Here is a 22,814-nt window from a genome sequence, read left to right on the forward strand (position 1 = left end):
TGGAACCCCTCTCCATTGACTTTCCATCACTTTAAGGTGAAGGCACTGTGTCTATAGTATTGCAGTATGTAAAAAAAAAAAAAAAAATTTTATTTTAGTGCTAACTTTGCCAGCCTAGCGAAGCTCACTCCACTTCGTATGTGTTTGAGGTTTTTACAATATTGCAATAATAATAGTAGAAAAAGTAATTTAGGGATATATTGATGTGCTAACTTTGCTGTGGAAACTCACTCCATTCACTTTCTACCAGTGTTGTCTTGCAATACACAATATTGTAATATATAAAAAAATACCATGATCTTTTTTTTGATTTCATGATATTAATGCGATAACTTTGCTAGCCCGGGGAACCTTGCTCAATTTACTATACACCAGTTTGTGTTGTCGCTATGTATGGAATTAGAACACAAAAAAAAATCTTTTTAGAGAAGCAGACATATTGATGGGCTAATTTTGCCTGTTTAGAGGAACCTCACTCCATTTACATTCCGCCGCTTTGTGTGGGCGCTGTGTATGGTATTACAATATTTCCCCAAAAATGTATCTTTTAGGGATGCAGACATATTTATGTGCTAACTTTGCCAGTTTAAGGGAACCTCACTCTATTTGCTTTTGACCAGATTGTGTTATAGCCATGTGTGGAATTTGCTGTATTGTTGCTAGAGGTGCTCTTGTTTCCCGTTGAGTGACACTCAAATGGGTTCAAGTAGCAGAGCATGAACCCACTGGGCTTTGTGATTCTTATTGGCCAAGCTGCTTTTGCTCCAGAGACCTCCAGGGCTTATGGAGTTGAGCAGGCAGCATGATGTTCCCCATCCATGTTTCCTTTTCTAATGGACTGCAGGATCACTGCACAGGGGCTTGGGGGGCCCTGAGGCTGGTTGGTCTGCGGGGTGGAGGACGCTCTCTCATTATGAAGTTTAGTCTGAAGCTTAACAGGGCCACGGGGGTGGACCATCCATCTGTCTTTGTCTTTTGTGGCTGCCAGATAAGAGGACTCCAATCCACATAAACACTTCATCTGACATTTTCCCTGGACGAAGTGAGGATGTTTCCTGAGTGACAATCCTCTCTTTTAAAAGTCAGCCTGGACATGATCCAGAAGCAGCTTTGTATATGAGGGCTCTTATTTGATCCTATTATCTGCGTCTGGACGGTGTCGCTTTTCTGCATGAAGATGTTCTGTTGCCCTGAGGGGAAGCATTCTAATGATGCTAAAACAAAGTCATCTCTTTGGTATCGTTTTATTGCGCTCTACTTCCGAGTCACACACGGATTGTTTTCAAGAATCTGTGCTACAACCTCCTCTCATCAACTGAGCCAGGACCAGGAAGTGCATCAATTTAGTCTGGAAGGAGTTTCTGTTCAGTTTCTTGCTCATTAGATGGTCTTGCCTAGCCAAGCTTAACAACTATTTATCGTGTCTTTAATGAACTCGTATATGAACAACCCTCTAGGCACCTCAGGGGATCGAATGTGTACATTCTGCTCATGTGATTGTTCTGATTCTCAATATACCAACAGTTTTAGGGATAATTGAATGAAACTTGGCCAGGATGTTTTTTTTTAAATTATTATTATTATTATTATTCTTTTAAAGTCTACCCTCTTTACCCTCGAGAACGATTTGGTCCCATTAACTGCCATTATAACCACATACTTTTGATACACCTTAATCCTGACATGTTGTAATGTTTTCCCCATGAATACTTAATAAATCTTAGCCTCTACCTTTTAAAAACTTTAAAAATAGGTTTTAGGAAATATGGCATTCTTTGTTTTCCCACTGTTATCAAGGGTTCTTATGGAAAAAAAGAGCATAAAACAAAATAATTAACTGCATGTATATGTTTGGGTCTGAAGTTGAAAAGATTTTAGATTAGTGGAGAAAAAAATAAAATAAAATAAAACATAAATTACACTGCACTTAACGGCCTTGCTTATGCAGCTCCACACGTTGAAAAAGAGAAAGCTTCTTAGCTTTACCATCAGGAGGGCATGGCAGTGGGAATGCCTGACAGAAAATGAACATTTTGAGCAGATTTTGGCTTTTATAGCCTGTGGTCTTAAACTTTTGATCAGGTGATAAACAACCTATTTCTTTGTTTTTTTTTCCTTTAAATTACAAGCTCCAAATGTTTTTTGTCTCACTCCCCCTTCTTGTTTTTGCATATTGTAGCTCTACTTAAAACCTCATTAAGATCCAAATGTGCAAAATGCAAATTCTAGCAATTCGTCATGTATATACAGGGATATGTATTGCAGTTTAATTACACATTTCTAATAGGGACCGTTTTGGGACTAAAGGGTGAAAATTGTAACTACATTTTAAAGGGGCCTCAAGGTGAGGTTTTGTTTTTTTTTGTGAAGTAGAACTCTGCAAGTTAGCGCCTTAATTTGACAGTTGAGTCAAAGTGGAATCTTAAAGCCTCACATATTTTTGACTTTAGGCTATTGGAATTACAGAATATCGCTCCCTCACTCTATTTCTGTCGGGTTTTTTAAATTATTAATTAATTATTAAATTATTGCTGTTTCGTGGTTGACTATCGCTTATCCATCCATCCATCCATTTTCTATACCGCTTCTTCCTCATTAGGGTCACGGGGGTACGCTGGAGCCTATCCCAGCTGACTTCGGGCGACAGGCGGGGTACACCCTGGACTGGTGACTATCGCTTATTATTAGTCAAAAAATATTGAAAGACAAGTCCTATGCAGTATTCTGGTCACGAGAGACACTACCTTACTATACACCTTAACTTGTTGTGCATAGTCAGCTATGGAGGTATGCAGCTATGCAGAGTGAAAAAAATTCTCCTCCCAATTCATGTGGAAGTTGTACCTTCTTGGCTTCTTATTTTGTCCTTCTTCCCCACTGAGTTTTGAACTCTTTCTTAAGGATAGAATAAATGAATTGGACGCTAACCAGTTAACTCGGTAGCTTGCTATAAAGCAGTGGCAGTCTCTGGTGTCTCTGTATACAACTCTTAGCCTGTGGATAAGAGTTGCACAATAGAGTGTAAACCAAGATAGTCACAGTGACGATGAGGGTGTCACGAGACACGAGTCGAGACAAGATTTTAACATTACTTTTAATAAAAGTACAATGAAAAAATATAGAAAATATATTTCAATATCCTGTATATCTACTAATTTAATTTCTACAATGTTACACTCTTCTGCACTCTGTGTGTATGGTACCGGTCCCACCTCCATCCACAGAGACAAAGAGACTGTATGACTGACAAAGGGGCTCACTCCATTCATACCGTTGTTCTGTGACACAAATGTGCCAAGGTGCTGAAACCAATGCAGAGGGTGAATCCTCTTCCTGCCTGTTTGGAGGTGAGAGATGAGGAAAACTAATTACGTCTTGTCCTGAAAACACTATTTGTTTGAGTTTGTTTAATCAACATAAACACATAGTGTGTCCAGCCTTATGATGGTGATGCTGTGTTAGCTGATTTTGAGTAGCTCACCAAAGCGTCAAAGAATATTTGCTTCAGCTTTCTGGAGTTTTTTTATTATAACCGTTGAATTCAGACTTTATACCTTTTCATATAATGACAAATGAGCACAAAATGGCATAAAGACGATGGCGCACTGTTTGAGTGGAGTTCTGCTTGGTAACTAAAGTAGTGTTCAATTGAAATGTCGCTAGTCACAAAACACAAATAGGTGACATCTCTAATAGTGATGGACGTTAGACACCCTGGCAACCTGGACACTCAATTTATTCTGTTTTAAGTTAAGCAGGACAGATCTGTATTTAAAAAATATATTCATTTGTATTATTTTATTCTGTTAATTTTGTTATCTTGAACTAAAAAATGAATTATTTAGCAATTTATTTCTCATGTATTCTTATTACAGTACTCCGTGCATCAAATTAAATTCAGGCTTGTGTCAAATAGTACAAAAATTGTTTCACACAAATGAAGGCAAAAAAAGACAATCACCCAAAAGTTAATTTTTTAATAATGACCTGTTTGCCAGGAGCCCTTGGAATTGTTTATCGGAACCCATGGCCGATACCATGTAAATAAATTACAAATCTGCAGTTAATCCATGTGATCGGTATCGGTATCCGTATTGGCCGATCTCACTCATGGATGATCGGAATTGGCAGCATAAAACTCTGATCGGAGCATCCCTAATGGCAATATATTGAGGCCGGCCAAATTATCGAGTTAATTTTCACTTGTTGTGTGATTCATTAAGTAATTTATTATTGTCCCAATATGGAATATTTTCAAGCAAAAAAAATGTTTTTCGGTCACTGCATCCTCACATGAGCACATAGTGACAAAATAATAATAGATCTGGAAAGCCCGCAATGAGGTGTTTAATATGAGGTATGACATAGTGGGGTTTGTTTCATGTAGATTTTTGACGGAGCTCGTGAGACTTCAGATCAGCGAGCATGTAAGAACTCCAAGTGTGTCCTTTTTTTTTATTGTCATTTTTTCTATTTTTTTGGGATGCTACAACAAAAGTGTGGACATGTTGGCAACGTCTTCAAAGGGCGAATTTTTTTTTTTTTTACTTAATTGCAGTTTTATATCATTTTATAATACAGAGGTGAGTTAGATGCACTCACTCATTCATATCAGTCAAAGCTTATTTTGAAGGCCGCGCTGATGCTAAGTCTGGCCTTTGTACCTCCATGCGAGCCTGCCGGCTGCTGTAATTCATTAGTCTCAAAGAGCAATCTTGTGTCCATCCAGGGCCCCTTTCTTTTAACTACTCCCTTCAAAAGGGAATTTTTTTCCTTTTTGGGAAGACACTCTTTTGAATTACCTTCTAAGAAGCTCCCAATTATTTTGGTGCTTAGAGCAGCACTTAATAAGGTGGACTCGCCACTCCACTGCAGCTGTGGTATCCAATTAATTAGGAGAGGCTTCGACTAGTGAAAGCTCATAAGTGTTGCCATTTGAAGTTGTGTTGTTTTGTCTTAGTTTTCTGGGTTCCACCAAAGCTAGCCTTCAAGTCTGCTCAGAAAGGCCCAAAAAATTGTGGAATTTTTGTAAAACCTCCTTTGACTACATTTACTGCACCAAATTGGCTCCAAAATGGAAGCAGACGCTATTTAATTTATTAAAACTGTACTATACAGTATATTTTTTCAGAATTTCTTTTCTTATTACATTCCACTGTTATTCATCGACATGTTAGAATAAAACTTTGGAGCCGAGAGTTTCATTCATAAAAAGGATGGGATTTACCTTTTTAAGAGCATTTCAAAGGTATTTCTAAGGTGTTCCAGGCAGCTGAAAGAACCGCCAGTTCTCTTTCAACTCTTTATCCACCTTGTTCCCTAAAATAGTCCTGAGATTGACCAAATTATTTTTTTCATGTTTAAATTTGTCTTGTTGAGATATGAGCTCTACTGTTTATTAAGCCATTATTACAAAAGGTTGTGAAGTTACATTATCTTTTGTGTTTTCTTGTTCCCTTTTATCATGTTTTGCCTTTTCTACAAAAGAAAGGTGTGCTGTCTGAAAAATTGAATTGATTGGTATTGAGGTCTAGTTCAGCAATATGCCACATGCATTTCTTGCATAAGGTGATGTGTCTTTTTGAATAAAAAGACAACTTTATTTTGTGACTGTGCATCCCTGTCCTTCCTTGTGGGTTCATCCAAATGGGAAGGTCTCCCCCGAGAAAACATATCAGGGCCTTCATGCAGCGACAACAGCAATCAAACTGCAAACTGCAGTGCGTGTGAGTCGTCGACAAAAAGTTTGGATAAAACTTTTGAGGTTGGGATTGCTTACATAGCTGCAGAAACCTATAATAATAATCTTGAAGGTGCTGTATTGTAGTATTTTTCAACAATTTTAAAGAGAGTAGTGCCACAATAGTGTATTGGAAGTCTTTTAGTAAGCCATACTGGGAAAACACCGTTTTGTGTGTTTGTAGCTTTAATGCTAAAGAGCTGTGTTTGTCCACGCTCGTCTCTGTCAGACTGTGTGTCTCCAGGAAGCGCTGTTGTCCACTTGATTTACTTTTTACATATACGGTATATCCCTGCAGATGGCGAAAAACCTTGAGTAATTGGGACTAGAGCTACAACAATTAATCAATTAACAATCCAATTAATGGACAACTATTTCGGTGTTCGATTAATCTTTTTTTGTTATTTATTAAAAAATGTAAATATCCTCTGATTTCAGCCTCTCAAATGTGATTTTTAAAATTTACTCAGTCTTCCCTGAAAGCAGACCTATTATCTTTGTGTCTCAGGCAAAACAAGATGTTCACACATCAGCTTTGACTTTGGAAAACACTGATGGACATTTTTGCCTCCTTTCTGACATGGTGCGGACTAACTGTTTATGTTTGCTTCATATTGATTTGGTCCGTCTAGAGTTGTCCATGTTGTACAGTTGTACATAACGTGCTCCACATGTGTTACTTGTGTTATTTTTGGTTGCACCTTGAGTGAAGTAGGCATTTGGTTGATGAGCTCCTGTTGGTCTGTGAAGTGTGGGTAAGGGTGTAAATACTGTATCAAGATGATTCACTCTCCTCAAGCAAGTGGAAGTTTGCGTCTGACTACTTTCTGTGCAACTCAAGCATTATCAGTGTAGGGCAAATTAGATGTTATTTCTACCAATAAACTACCTAATTTTGGAGATTACATGCTCAAAATGGCGGGTATACTTGGGCTTCTTGGGTTTCAGCACCTCTGCACTGTACACGCCTGTACACGCCTCCATTTTTCCTTGGCAGTATGACTTGAAGTGAATAAGGTGACACTTCATAGTGACATTTCAGCGGAAGCTGGCTGCGTTTTTTTTCCCCGGATGCGATCACAATACCGCAAGAATACCGTTGGAATGTTGTAAAAATATTTACAATACATTCAGAGTACAGTATAAATACCTTTCGAATGCCATTCGATATTTTTCCACTTCAAATCCACCTCAAAAGTTTTTAGCATGCTCAAAACATTCGGGTCGGCCACAAGAATGGATATATTCGGAATGCACTCAGAATGCAGTAAGAATTTTTAGAATGCACTTCAAATATCCACGAATAAACTACAAATTTTCATTCCAACGGCATTCTGGCTCTTTCCACCTCTAGTGTGACTAGGGTATAAAAGCCGCAACTTCAAAAATGAGAAGTACGTTAAAAACCCCAATAAATGTCTGGCAGATCCATCAGATTTGTTGCTTTATATCTGCTTTTAAATCTCATTTCAAGTAAATATTCCAACAATGTTTAATGACAAATTCAGGCGTGTTTGAAGGTGGACAGTCCAAATTAGGACTGTCCCTCATCTATGGTGGAAGTCTCCACGTTTTTCTTCCGATAAAGCAACGTGTCTGCCCTTAGTTCATGTATAATAGATAAAACATGAACAATAAATGTTCAATTAAAGAATAGGCGTAGAGTGATTAATAAAAGCTAACCTCTTGCAATATGCATTTCAATGACTTTAAGACGTTATCATGAATGAATGATTGGTCCAACTTAATAATGAATACTTTACCAAAAAGGTCCATTAAGAGTCTGCCGTTGAACGTGTTTCAGTCCAAAGCGGTGTTAAAATATGAATAAAGCACCCAGCCCCTGGAAGAACATTTAATTCTTTCCAAGGACAAGAAAGTTCACGGTATTCTCTGTCAGTGTCGCGGTTACCAGGCAACCAGGAAGTCACTGTATACAGTCTCTTTATGCTAAGCTATGCTAATTAGCCGGTAGCTTCTGGCTGCCTGGATGAAGTGATGTTTACAAGCAGTCGTTCATATTCCACTTCCTGCACAATATTCCTTCAGATTTAATGGGGCAGGGATGATCGATGAGCTCCCAGGCGTTATTGATGATGGGCTGATTGAAAGCAGCGTGACATAATAAAATCTATTTTGGCAGCTTCAAATCCAATTTTAATGGAAGCTGGTGAAGATTTATGGATGGTAAGGTTTGAGTCATGCATTTCCCTTATAAATTGGACATTAATTATTTGATTATAACCATGCATGTTTTGCTATTTCGCTATTTTTCTTCCCTTTCTGCTGGGGCTATCTTGTTTTTCTGCACATTCTCAGATTTCTCTCATCCCCTCTGAGAATATTAGTCAGAGTGTGCACCTAATACATCAAAATGGGACTTTTACGGCAACAAAAAGGGAGGATGTCTGCCTCCCTGTTGTGTAATTGTTTGAATTCCCCTTGAGGCGGTGCTAAGTGTGGGTAAGAAAGACAGACGGGTTTAATTAATTGAAATGTTACCTCCCTACCTTGTAACAACAACACGAAAAATAATGATTGGCTTTGATTGTTTGAAGCTCCCTGGCTGCTCGTTAGTCACAATGAATATAAATGCAGAACCCAGCTCTTTGCTAAAGATAATGGGATGACATTTGCATGACAGTGTGTATTTGTTTATGTAAGCCAACTCTTTTGAATTGCTGTGCACAAAAGGGTGAAAATGTGTCAAAACATTCACCCCTATTGTATTGCCTGCGCTATTATTTTTCTGACAAATACACTCCTTGGTGGGGCTATTATTAAACCCACAAAATTGGATCCTATAAGTTAGACTGACTTGAAATTTCTCACTGATCAATGAGCTTGTAATTTGGGGACTGACAAGCATGTGTGTGGAAAAATGTGATCAAGATTGGCTGAAAAACATGGCCGCCATCAAGCAAAGTGTCTTTTTGATTTATCAACTCATTGCAGCAACAGAACCAATGTTGTAATACTACTCAGCCAGCTTACACAAAAGGCTACAATATTACAATATTACAATACAATATAGGCTAAAATATTCCATGGAATGCAAAAAGTGAATAATATGTATTGTCCTAGATGTGGAATGGATGGGGGGTAGGATTAAATAAGCTTTGCTTCTTCCTACTCCTTTTGGACATGTGGAACTGTGAAATGATTCATCAGATGTATTCCATTGTAACATTTCATGCATGTTCAAATAAAATTAAACCAAACCAAACCAAACCCCACAGTGGGGCGAAAAAGCGGTGGCTAATCACAATGAAAACAGATGTGGTTGCATGCGATCTGCTATCTCCTCAGCACAACAGTACCAGAACCAATGTCATAATACCGGTAAGCAGCACACATTGCTCAGGGTACAGCGAAAGATACTGCTACTTCTCTGTTTACTAAGGCATTAAATACCAATGTGTTGCTGTCTGAGGTTTCTGTCATGATGTTGGAGAGGACATCCAGTGTGTCTTACCAATTTGAGCAACATTGGTTGAATAAACACGGCCGCCAACAAGCAAAATGTCTTTGCAGGGGTCGTTTACGATATTTGTATTTACATGTATGCTAACATGTCTTCCATAGCATGGAAGACGTAGGCGCCACAGATGCAATTTACAGTCTTGTGAAAAAAAGATAAGTAAGATACATGGTAGGTGTATTTCATCTGGTTTGCTTGGCATTCACAGTCTTATTTTTGTTTGGACCAAAAGTAAAAAGCCTTTGCATGAACCTCATTGGGTGGTGTTTGTGTTATATTGTGTGAAGAAAAAATGGCCGATATTTATGTTGTTTCAACGCCGGAAGTCCCCCCAGATTCTTTTATTATAACAGCTGTGAAATGAGTCCAGGAGCCTCAAGGACAGATTGCAATTTAATTCAAACAGGAGTAGATACAAGCTACAGTATTGTAATGCCAGCATTGGAGAGAGCACTTAGTGGCCAACAAAGGTTTAGCGAAGTTCCTCTTTCTTTTCTGACTTCTGTCAGATAGGTGGTACATTGGGTGTAAACGTGCCTTTTTTCAGCTAATCAATCCTCAGACAGGCATTAAAATAGTGACATATGTAGAAATGGTGTGTGTGTATGTGCGTGTGTGCAAGATAGCTATGAGAACAAGTTTGTATCGACCAAGATGGCCTTGTGGTCATGCGTGTTTCTATCAACAAGCCTTCAGCATGTCTCGTTCACAGCAAAGGGAAAATATTGCATTCCTAACAATAATGTTCACACTTCAAACAAACAATTTCATCAGAACAATTGCAGCAAGTGTGATGACAGCTTCAGCGTTACCATTTCGGACAGTTGTCTTATGCAGAGATGGACCAACATTACCACACAAAGGTACTAAAATCCCACAGAAACTCCAGAATCTTGTAGAAAGAAAAGATTTTCTTGCAATGCTGTGTTTTCTAGTGCCTTGCTCCGTGTAGGATTTAATATTTTTCTGCTTGTGTCTCATCTGTCCTCTGTATAACCCACAAAAAACCTCACCGCTGTTAGATTTGACGACTTTCTGCACTTGAAAGCCGGAATAACTGCAACTTTGAACCAAACCTCTTGTGTATTTATGTGTCCCTCGCATAATTTTTCATTTCCCAGCGATGCTCTAAGGCTCGCTGACAGCCAAGAAGGCATTGCATGATCTGTCGTGAAACCGCCACCCTCGCGCTCAAAGCCGTGAGTGCACACACTCCAGTGCAAACATGCATAAATCATACGAAGCAGTCAACCAACAGCACCGCAGCACTCGTCATACTCTCCAATGACCCCCATGGAAAGAAGAAGCGTGCCCAAGCTCGTCCTGGGGGAGATAAAAAGGCGAGAGTTGCCACCTACAAACAGAAGCCCTGAAGCATTCTTCCCTCCAGTGATCCACAGCAACTAAGGCCAGTGTTTCATGAAGAGCGCTGTGCTTTGGTATTCGGCATAATTAGTTCCACATAGATTATACAGACTTGTGGAAAATGTTTTCTTTTTCCAATTAAAATGTGCTGGGTTCATAGTCCACTTGACCTGAAATGAACATGCCGAACAACAACAACCGCTACGTAAACCACCGCACATCTGTTTGGTTACCACCAGCCGCAATAGTAAACATCTTGTAAATGATCATTATGGTTTTGTAAAGGCATATTTTTAAAGGTCAGTATTGACTAAGGGTGTCAGAAGATGCTCAGTTCACGATACACAAGATTGGGTCTATTAGAATGAGAACAAGCTGACAAGATTTACCTTCAAGAAAAGTACAATGAAACAATATGACAATATATTACAATCTACTAATATCATTTGTACTATGTTACACTCTTCTGTACTCATACCCTTTTTCCACTGTGCCTGGTTCAGAGCTGGTTTGGAGCTGGTTCTCAAAGCTTTGGTTTTCCATTGTCATGGTTCCACAATTGGTTTGAACTATGTTTGGTCGACCTTAGCATGTATCACGATATTTTTTAGATGTATCATGAAAATACAATATAGTTAAATTCAGCTGAGTCTTGTATAAAAAGCTACAAACCTTAACCCATATAATTAAAAATAATTAACTTAAAAGTAATCTTACCTATGACACTGTGTAGATCAGGGGTCACCAACGTGGTGCCCGCGGGCACCAGGTAGCCCCCCACGACCACATGAGGTGCCCGCAAGCCTGCTTTTCATTTAGGTTTTCAGTTAATAATGAAAGAACATTGAACATTAAGAACATGAGGTGGCAACGAGTCAATGCAGTGCGCCGCGGCACGAAGCTGCAGAAAAAACATGTGATCATCTCTGCTTTTTTCAGTTTGAAATGATCATTTATACCGGTATAAGTCATTTTGTTATCATTGGACGAATTTATACCGGTATACCAGTATATAAAAATTATCGCCAAACCTTAGTTCGAACCAAAGCTGTCTTTTTTGGTTCAACTCTGGCTGCAAAAGCTTGGTGGGACAAGTGGGCAAACCCTTTGCATAATGACTCCAACAATGGAAAAAGTTCAGAAAACATGGACACCAGAAGAAATCCTCTGTCTCTTGTCCATTTGGACATCTGAAGAAGTGCAGAAGAAATTTGAAACGGCTACCCAGCCAATCCTGGAATGCATCAGCGGCAAGATGGCTGCTGCGGTTTTTGTTTGATCTTTCGAAAAAATAAATAACAACCTTAAGAAATTGATGAATGACTACAGAGACCAAAAGAAAGACCTAGAAAGGAGTGGCAGTGGTCGGAGGAGAGTAATGCCTAAGAGCTCGACAAAGTTTCGGGCCACAGACACCGGTGTGCCAGCTTGCTGGCAAATATCGCCACCAAAACCCTGCAGGCCACCACAAAAGACCCAGGCACATGTCAGACCTGCCTGCACTCCCATAAGTTGTATTTGTTTAATTTAATGTTCACAACACAGTTTTGGGTATAAATACTACCCTGCTGTTAACGATAGCATGCTAGCTTGCTATTGTCGAATGAATTAAAGCCTCGCCACCCTCCCCTTCTTCTTTGTGCGTACGGCAGCAAACTAGTTACATCGTAAACCTATAGTCATGTAAGAAGTAACATTTATTGTGCAACTGTGTTCTGGTTTAATATGTTTTTATCTTTCTGTCAGAAAACAATGGTGACGCTACGATCTCCCCACAAACCCACAAACCCGAAGCCAGCATAACACCCGACAGACCTGAAGTGGAAATATGTATATTTCTACCCTAAATAGTGTGCAGTGCCATCAACACCAAAGTTTGTTACAGTGGAAAAGGGTGTCAGTGTGTATGCTACTAGCCCTGCCTCCACCCACCGAGAGAAAGAGACAATATGATTGACAAAAGGGCTCACTCTATTCATGCCGCTCCAAGGTGCTGAAACCAATGAGTGAACCCCCTCCCTGGCTGTTTGGAGGCGATAGACGAGGAAATCACACATGTATGCACATGGCAGTATATCCAGTTCATTTTCATTTTGTGTGTTTAATTTGTTTATTTATTATTATCCGAGGCCTAGTGCCCACGAGAAACAAGTCATGATCGTGTGACAACTGATCAGCGCACTGATCACTATTAAAAATCTTAAAATTTGCACCATAACCGATAAGCCAAGAGGCACGGTTGTCTGTTTCGTGGCTGTCAGTGGTGTTTGTGTGAGTGACCGGACGAAAAGCTGTGTATGACGCCACATCTTATTTTTTGCAAAACGCCTCTTTTTCAATACAAGTGGAAATTGCGTTTTCAGTATCTGTGAAATAAATACAGAGCGATTGCAATAAGAGACCGTGGGTACAAGGAAACCAAAATGAGTTTTAGCCATAGGGTGGCTGGGCTCTCCCTTGGCCTGTCCACAAAGGAATGCACCTGGGATTTGTTTTTTGTTTTTTTTTGGTGGGTTGAAAAATATTCACGTGCACGCTTTTCCAGATTAGTAAATAGTTGCATCCAGATGAGAACAGATCACTAGGTGATAAACAGACATGCAGACGAAGCCACGTGACACACCAAACTATAGAAGAAGAAGAAAAAACAATGCGCATAAGTCTGTCGTCTTCTGCTTTCCAAGGCTCATCTAGACTTACGACGCAGTGGAATTAATTAAGTCATTTTGGAATCTGCACGTGCAACCTCGGGGAAGACCCAGGAAACGTTGGAAAGACTATGTCTATCAACTGGCCTGGGAATGCCTCGGAATCCACAGGCAGGAGCTGGATGAAGTAGCCAAGTCTGGGCTTCCCCGCTTAGGCTGCTTACCCAACCTGGGGTAAGTGAAAGAAGATGGGTGGATAGATACAATTTAAAAACAAAAAAAACATTATTTTGATGACTGTATCATCGATTGTCTTAAAATGATCATCTTTACTACTCCCCCTCTGTTGTTTTTCTCACTTGCTAACATCCTTCGAGCCACGTTTTTAATGAATGGCCTGTGTGAGTGAAAGTTGTTTCTAAACCTCAGAATATAAGACGCCTCATCTTTACTTCGTTACTTTTTTCTCAGGGACAAAATATGTCTAGAATTGACAAAACACAAATGAGTGTACAGTGCTGCCTCGTTTATCGTGGGGGATAGGTTCCCAAAATAGCCCACAATAAGTGAAATCCACAAAGTACGATTTCCCCTCACCATACACTTTATACACATTTCTCAGAGAGGCATTAATATTTTGTCATATTTCTCATATTTAAACACCCTCAAAGTTCAAATGTTGTTTTGTTTTAATGATCAACCTACTAGGTTGGACACAAGAAAGTATTAAGTGACTCGCATATATTTCACTCCTCTGACCGTGCCTCTTTGCTTGATTGTTTTTTTGACATTAGCAACCAGCTCACACGGTTAGCTAGTTTGCCATGACAGGAAACGGCACGAAGGAGATTGATTGGCAATGGTCTACAGCAGGGGTCACCAACATTTTTTCTTGTGAGAGCTACTTTTAGAAAATGAACTCATTTTTGTAGAAATGATTTTTATACCTTATTTCAACCCATTCCATTCCATTTCATACCTTATTTCAACCCAAACAAATCAAATATGCTTTTTTTACCAAAACATTAACAAAATGTTGGTATCCACAACTCACATTTTATGTTTCAGAATACATTTCTTTCTAGTGTTCTCACATTATTAACTGAAAACATGAATGAAAAGCAGGCCTGCGGGCGCCTCATGTGGTCGTGAGTGGCCCGCGGGCACCACGTCGGTGACCCCTGGTCTACAGCCAGTCAGGATGCAGAAGACAATGAGCAGTGCAGAAAGAAGAGAGGGAAGAGAGAGAGAGAGACACACAGCAACCTTGTGCTCAAGCACAGAACTACAACACTCAACTTCCCACAATAGAATTCTTCTCGAGCCAGCATTCATACGCTGTTTAAAAAAAAAAAAAAAGCACTAAAATTGCACAAAAAAAAAATCGAGTTCGCGAAAGGTGAACCGCGATGGGGTGAGGGAACACTGTAGTATTACATGCCACAGTGACCACTTTGCGGCATGTTTCTTGCTGCCGTCAGTTTCCGCTGGGTTAAATGCAGAGAAGTACTGTAGACCCTTGTCCCTCTCTGTTGTTTTTTTGCAGTACGTTGTTGAAGTGATAAACCAAACTTAAATCGAGGCATAGAATGGAACTGAGCTGAGCGTCAAGTGTTACATAAACGGGCTATTCAAGACTTTCTCCAAGGTCCACAGTTGGTGATACGCTGTATGATTGCCTGATTTGTAAGATGGCACAAATGCGTCTGCGCTGTTTTGGTAGTTTGTAATTGAACTTGTTGAACAAGCTCTGCCGTGTGCAGATAATCAAGCCATTGAGAATCTCCACCATGTCTTCTTCAATCGCCACCAACTGAATCATCATCTTCAGGCGTGTTTATTGTTGCTTCTTTCTTTTCTCCTGATTCCCAATTATTTTATCCCTTTGTTGAGGCAGGGTATTCGTCACCGCCTCGACTGTAATTGGGATCCCATGGAATCATCCATCCTGCAGACGCTGCACAGAGATGACACCTTATTGATTTCCAGGGGCATGCCTGTGCTTAACCGCATCAATCTCCAGGTGACAGTCATTGCGATAATTGCATAGACGCGGCCGCTAATGGCTATTGTGCCTGACCGTCCCGCTGACCGCGCTAGCAGGCAGGTGTTAAGAATAATAACGAGTCTGTCTGTTCTATTGAGTGAAGCTACTTTTGTTTGCGGGATGTCTCTCTTGAACACACACACACACAGGTCACAAGTCCAAAAAACATCTGCTGTGACTTTTTTTCTCTCTCTAAGATAGAAATAATTGGCTGCTTTGCAACATGCCTCATGGACGTTGGGAACAGGGAAAGCTCAGGGATTCTACCTGTGTGCTCTACTTGGCGCTGGCTGCAACCTAGCCGGATGTCGCAGGGCTCCAGACTTTTTTTTAGGAGGAGCACAGTGGCCCCTAACTTACAATTTTAGGAGTGCAAGCAGCAATTTTAGGGTCACACACTACTTGCAAAGTAAAGCTTCACATTTCCTCTCATTTTCACTGGATTACTGATAAATACTCAAGCAACAAATGACAACTGTCTTCTCTATCCACCCTGTTTATGTCCTTAGCTTCTGGAAGGCCACATTGGTGGCATCATATACAGTACTCTAATACCGCCCTCTCTCCTTTTTCTTTGATGTTTGTCTCCTTTCTTCCTCTTTGGAAGGTCTATGATAGCGCAGGTGTATCCAACTTAGGCCAAACGTAGGCCCATTTCAATGAGGCAATCATAGTTCTTATCTGTCCTGTGTGAGCGAAATATACAACATTTTATTGTTCTTAACTTGCAGCACGATTAAAACTCTTTTGACAAAAAGAAAGTTGAGGTGAGCTATTTGTGTTTTATGTGACTGCCAACATTTCAATTCTACTTTATTCACAAAGGATATCTCCACTGTAACAGTGTGCTCATTTTCTTTATGCTATTTTGTGCTCATTTGTCAGAAGATGCAGGCATCATGTCTGAATTGAACGCTTATAATAACACTAAGAGTTGAAGCAAAAACTCTTTGGTGGCCTGCTGGACACACTATAAACACACAACTAGTGTTTTGAAGACAAGACATAATTATTATAATGGTGACAAGAGAGCAAGGTTGTTAAGTGACACTTTAAAAAAGTAAGCTAGCACATACCACCAGAGAGACAGTGAAGCCAGGCAAAATGTGTAAACAAAGATGGTAGAGTAGAATAACTTCTTTCGAGTCAATGGTGAGCGATCACACATCATCGATAGACTTAGACTGTGACAAGCTGGCGTCAATTGAGTGGACATTTCACAGACTATTTTTCATTGTCACCGTAATAAGGCACGTCCCTTGTCAACTCAGTGTGGAACATGTAACACGTACTTTCATCTGGTAGCACATGCACGAGTAGATGAAAAATTCACTCGCAATGTCTCATATTTTAGTCGCAGTCTGGAGCCCTGTGTCAGGCGCATCACAGCCAACAAGACTGGATCGCTTCCCTTTGCTTCTGGAAAAATGATTCCCAAACCTAGACAGTTTTTTTTTTAAAAGTGCTTGGGAAGCGGGTCAGCGTACTCTCATGCATACAACACTTTTTCCACAAGCCGCATGCCACATAAAAAAGTAGGATATTATTAAAAGCACATTAGTCTCTCTGATGATCATTAATGCACTAATTGGACGTCCAAACTTGCCTTTTATGGGAACTCTTAAATGATTTCATCTGTTTAATTCGTGCACTTGCTCCCAGGAGGCATCGTGCCCCCACATTTATCATAGTTACCGCCAAAACGTGTCCACAAGACTTGGGGCTTGTTACGGCGCCTGGATCTAATGCAGCCCGGATATCACTACGAGCATTTATTGCCGCAAGAGTAATGGAGGCTGTAGTGTTAATGCACAAAAAGTCAATTAACAATAGTCGACCCTGTTTTATTGTGAGCTACTGCGATGAGGTTGTATCCACTAATATCACCTCCCCCAACGCTCTCTCTACCTACCCTCTTTACATCACCTGGCAATTGTTTTTGCTGGGAGCACTTGTTTCCTCTTAATGCTCTTGGCTCATTCTTGCAAAAGCAAATGTTTGCCGTTTCCAAAGAGCTGATCAAAAAAGTGTCCCAGGCACTTTGAACTATTACCCTGTTGACAATCAATCTTTCGCCTCAGTTTGTCAGTCCTGTTATGTCGCCCAGTAAAAATAGAATCATCACGACGTGTGCTGCATTTGCCGGGAAAACGAACATCACTGTGTCGTGTTCTGGCGTAGGAACAAGACGCCAATTGTACTCAAATGAAAGCATGGGATTTGTCGAGTTATCACGAAGGCGATTCGCAGGTTGTTCAGATTAAATACTAAATGAATCCTGGTGTTGGTAAAGCAGCGTCAGGCTGTCAACGATTGACACAAGTTTTGGGGTGTTAGCAGAATCCCCCTGCCTGCTTTTAGTTTTTGTGCAATTTTGCTAGCTAACAAACTCACGCGAGCTATGGCCAGCTCGTTTTGAAGCGTTGAACAAGGAGAACTACAACATGTCTTAAGTCCCTTTAGCACAGAGATCTTGTAAAATTAGCACAGGAAGCATAACAGGAGATTCCACATTTATTCATCTATGCCTTTCACACAGAACCCAGCAATGCAACATTGCAGTAACTCCTTGAACAGATAAACAGAGGCGAGGTTAGCACTAGCGTCTGGTATAAAACCCTTGATGGACAGTGATGATTACCTTCAGGTGATGTCCAGCTGCTGTTACAGCTCTGCTACTACCTCCAGTGCGTTTCACACAGAACCTATCTCTGTGCTTTCCGATTCCATCTAACACATAATTAAATACGTGATGACATCAGCGCCAGTGTCTGGTATGAAATCTTGTCGGGCAATTTCTTTCAACTCAACAATGCCGGTGATGTGAGTCTCGGGTGTTACGCTTCACACGCCGATGTCCAGCCTCTGTTACCACTCTAAAACTACCTCCTAAGTTGGAAAAATGGAGGGTCAATGCTGTTGCAGTAGATCTTGTGTTCGTCTGTGCATTACACTGAGAACACAGCACACCTTCGGAATCCCACCGTCGGATCTTTAGAAACGTTTGGTGTAGTGTTCTCAGTGCAAAATGAGAATCAGGCTTTCACTTTCCAAAGACTGGATGTTTGCAATTTGTAGTTCTACATGTGCATCTTAAAGTCAAGACCCTAAACCCCCTTAAAAAAAAAAAAACCCTCCTTCATGTCCCATATGGAGGACACATGGCTATGTCTCCCAAAGTGGCAAGCAGGGAAACCAACAAAGCACACAGCACTTGTCTCTTGTGGTGAATGCATCTTTTGGTTTCTCCACTCTCTGGCCTTGCTTTGATCCAGCCATGATTATTACCAGCTCTCTGGCAGCAGCGGGGTGGGGAAGACTAGTGAGTCAACGCTGTGATGGCTCCCAAACAAAATAACCCTCATCCTCTGGCCGGCCGTGTTACAGCTGACACTCCCAGCTGGCTTGTCGACGGCCGGTGAGGTCAGTAAGAGAATCCAGCTGTGTGTGGATTTGCTTGTACCGTACGTGAAACATCTGTATTCGTCAAGCCAGCAGGGCGTCATGTTTTTTTGCTAACTATCCCCTGTAGCTAACATTGCAAACCAGATGCTAAGTAGGCTTTTTTGTTATTGTGGCCTACAAATGGCTCTAAAACATTTTCCTTTGTTACAAATTGTTTAATATCAAGCATCTCCATATCCGTCCATCCTTTAAGTGGCAAATCAGTTAGCACACTGACAGATTCTAGGTAGCTAAAAGCTTTGAGCGTCATCACTCAGACAAAATGTTTTGCTTTTTAGAATGTGGTTTACAAAAAACTGTTATTCAGTCTATTTATGTTTGTTTTTCCGTTCAAAATAGTCACGTGTGCTTGCTATTTTCCCATTGTTTTAGCTTGGTCCTCATCTGTTAATGCTTAAAATATTGCGATGTGGTGCTAAAAACTTAGCTAGCGTCATGACTCAGACGCAGTGTTTTGCCTTTTAGATTGTGTTAGATGTGGTTTACATAAAACTGTTTATATTTGTGAGGGAAACTGTTAAAAATTGTCAAATGTGTGCTAGCTATTTTCCCCCTCATGTGAGCTTGTTCATATTTAAATGTGGTGCCTCAAATTAGCTAGTGTGACAAAGCGATTGTTTTGACGTCTCTGTACCCTTAGATGTTGTTAACATTAAAAGGAATTAATGGTAACAGTTACATACACGGTAAGTGAACTCGTGACATTGACTATTTTTTATTTGCGAGTGAAACGGCTGCAGATATTCAGATCTATGCAAACTGCTTTCCCTTAGAGTGTACTTAGACATTTAGCAGGTTAGCTTGGCCTGTTAGCAATGTGTTGGCTTCATCATCTTGGCTAAAACCTAACCCAGTACATCTGCTGATGTTGATTAATGATTGTTTGTGTGTAAAACGGTTAAAAACATTCAGTAATAGTGTTTTTTGTTTTCAGTGTATGACTTTTGATAGCTGAAGTGTTAGCATGGCATGTTAGCTCGGTCTTAGTTTTGTCTTCATGGCTAAAACTTAGCACAGTACAATACAGGTGTTTAACAATTATTGTTTGTGTGTGAAAGTGTTAAAAACATTCAATGTGTTAGCTTTGTCTAAAACTTTGGCGAAAACTTAGCTCAATGCTCATGTTGAATTTGATCTTGTCCTTCCCTTCTGTTAGTTATAAATAGTGGAAAAACTGCTAGCACAAGGCGTCTAATAATGCACAGAATCCCCTATTTCACCTAGAAAGCAACAAAAAAAAAACCTTCCAAAAACCGCAGACAGCGCTCCATTTACATGCCGTGACCTGCATAATAACCAAGCTACAGCGACATTGTTATTGTAGGAGCTAACACCAAGGAACTACTTTTCTGGCGTAGATCACATATAGCTGTGATATCAAGCACTATGTGCTCCGTGTATCAGAATCAATATCATGGTGACATACTTCATGGACACTGTCTGGTCCAGCTGGCGTGAGGCATCTTTTCCAGTTGATTTTGGGTAGGTGGAAAAAAGTTTCTACCACTGCAGGGTTTGTTGTCATGCAGTCTTTTTGAGCAGTGTCCTCCTCGCCAGATACACATAGCCGTTCCATTGATGGTAACACTGTGTGGCGCTCAGTGCAGCAGAAACACTCCATTTCTGTCGAAATGGCTTGTGGATCCTCATTTGTCCCAAAGAAGTCGGCGACGGCGGCTCTCACAAAGCCTGTCTCAGTAAATTCCGATGTGTACTAACCAGAAGGCTTAGCGCTCTACGGGAAAACCAAAAAATATGTCTGCAGTTGTGAAACTATGAGCGAGTAAGGGTGTTGTGCTAATAAAACAGTAAAGAGTTGATAGCTATTGCTGCACACCGCTGTTCCTGGTTAGTTAAATAAGCACCAAACATAACAAAGTCTACCATGATTAACGCTAGCAAACAAAGAACGCGCTGGCAACGCTGTTGTTGACGGAAGTCGCGTTAATTGCTATGTGCTCTGTGAGATCAATGCGCCCAGGAAAGAAGTTCCGGTAACATGCTATCGTGAATGTGCCTGTTACTACATTGTTACAGCATGTAAATAAAACCATAAAACCTTGTTGGAGGGTTATTTTAGAGGGCTTTATAGGTGAAATAAGTGAATCCCATTATATGCATTGTTAGCATATTACTATTGACTATTACTATTACTATTCACTAATATGACGTTTGAGGTAAAGACGTTTGTTCTTGTCTCACATTGTGGATGATGGGCAAAATAAAAATAAAAAGGGCAGTTTTTTTTTTTTTGTTCGGTATGTATTTTGATTTTGACAGTTGAAGGGTTAGCTTGGTGAGCTAGCTTAGCATTAGCTTGCTGTTTTCTTTTTTTTTTCTTTTATAGAATATAAACATTTGGGGATTTTTATTCCCAAATAACATTTTCTTTTAGCTATGAAAAGAGTAGGCACCTATTAACTAGTCCTGATGGAAGTGCAAAGCTCAAAAACATTGGAACAGGCCCTTGAGCTTCCTTTGTGATTGTGTTGACTTGTTGTCATTTCAAGATACAAGACTGGAATAACGTCTCTTGCTATCCTCTTGGTCACGTTATTGATTCTCACCCCAATTATTTTTTGCCGCTTTGTGTGTATACAAGTATAAGCCAATCATGATTCAACCACAGCATGAATGTTGATTGAACCCGATTTAAAAACATGTCACAACTATCTATTTTCTTTCTTGACGCCACACAGCTGCTCAGTACAGCGGTGAAAAAGCAGTCATTGATTCTTCAGGTCATTGCTGATCATTTGTTTTGTTTTTGTACCCTTTCCTTTGTAGGGGCCTGTTTGCAAGTAACTATAAAGAAACTCATTACCTGGACGATGGCACTGCAGTCACAGGCTCCCACAACTCTATGGTAAGTGACTTTTTTATTTTCTTTTTTGAAATTATTAAGGCCTTATGATTAGAATCTATGGCCTACCTCAGCGGCTTTTTTTAAAAGCTGTGTTGAATTGGTGAAATGCAGGTCTGGAATTCATCATTGTCACGTGTGAGTGAGTGGAAACAATTTTTTGCCAGGAAATTTATATTTGATGCAGTAAAAAAAAAAAAAAAAAATTTAAACCTGACAAGGTCAGAAAAGCGCCACAGTTTTTCGGGAACAGGCTTAGCTCTTTCATAATGGATACGTTTATAAAAAAAAAAAAAAAAAGAAAACACCCCCAAACACGAGCGCAAACATGGGACGAGTAAGCGACTAAGTGCACCTCAAAAGTCAAACTCGTTGAAATATTCAAAAACCTCTCTCTCTTGCGTCCTTGTTCCTGTTAAACACAATTTTTATTTCAAATACTCAACTGGGAAGTGACTTTTTGTCACATCTCGAAATGTGGTCATGAGCTTTGGGCCATGACTGAAAGAACGAAATCGCGGATACAAGCGGCTGAAATTAGTTTCTTCTGTAGGGTGGTTGGACTCACCCTAAGAGATAGGGTGAGGAGCTCGGTCATCCGGGAGGAGCTCAGAGTAGAGCCACTGCTCCTTCACATCGAGAGGAGCCAGCTGAGGTGGCTCGGGCATCTAGTCCGGATGCCTCCCGCACACCTCCCTGGTGAGGTGTTCCGGTTATGCTCAGCAAGGAGAAGGCCCCGGGGAAGACCTAGGGTACGCTGGAGGGATTATGTCTCACAGCTGGGGATAAGAGGGGGACAAAAAAAAAAAGGGACAAGAGACAAGGACAACAGCAGCAACAACAACAATTGTGACAACAAGAACAGAACAACAGAAACATACAGAACGACATCAGCAAATAAATGTCTGTGACAACAATAAAGACCCTGACGGAAAGGACAAAATAATATCAACAACCACAATGACAATGCTGTCAATGACAATCACACAAAATAGTAGTCATGAAATGATGAACTATGAGAGTGATCACAATGACAATACTGCATTGAAACAGTCACACATAATTGTAGTCATTGTGATCACTATCATAGTTCATCATTTCATGACTACAATTATGTGTGACTGTTTCAATGCAGTATTGTCATTGTGATCACTCTCATAGTTCATCATTTCATGACTACTATTATGTGTGATTGTCATTGACAG

The 22,814-nt window shown here is 40.2% G+C and overlaps 1 protein-coding gene across 3 annotated transcripts in view; it reads left to right on the plus strand.

Annotated features, from left to right (window-relative positions):
* Positions 1 to 22,814, plus strand: part of LOC129195071 (disintegrin and metalloproteinase domain-containing protein 12-like) — a 102,455-nt gene that overhangs the window by 39,413 nt on the left and 40,228 nt on the right. For 2 of the 3 annotated variants that reach the window (XM_054800791.1, XM_054800796.1), the window contains exon 4: positions 21,534 to 21,612. In XM_054800791.1, coding sequence (XP_054656766.1) covers positions 21,534 to 21,612 — 79 coding nt within the window. Of the gene's footprint in view, positions 1 to 18,601; positions 19,433 to 21,533; positions 21,613 to 22,814 lie in introns of those variants that run through there. The other variant, XM_054800804.1, reaches the window with a different exon arrangement.

This window comes from Dunckerocampus dactyliophorus, chromosome 2 (assembly GCF_027744805.1).
Source record: "Dunckerocampus dactyliophorus isolate RoL2022-P2 chromosome 2, RoL_Ddac_1.1, whole genome shotgun sequence".
NCBI lineage: Eukaryota > Metazoa > Chordata > Actinopteri > Syngnathiformes > Syngnathidae > Dunckerocampus > Dunckerocampus dactyliophorus.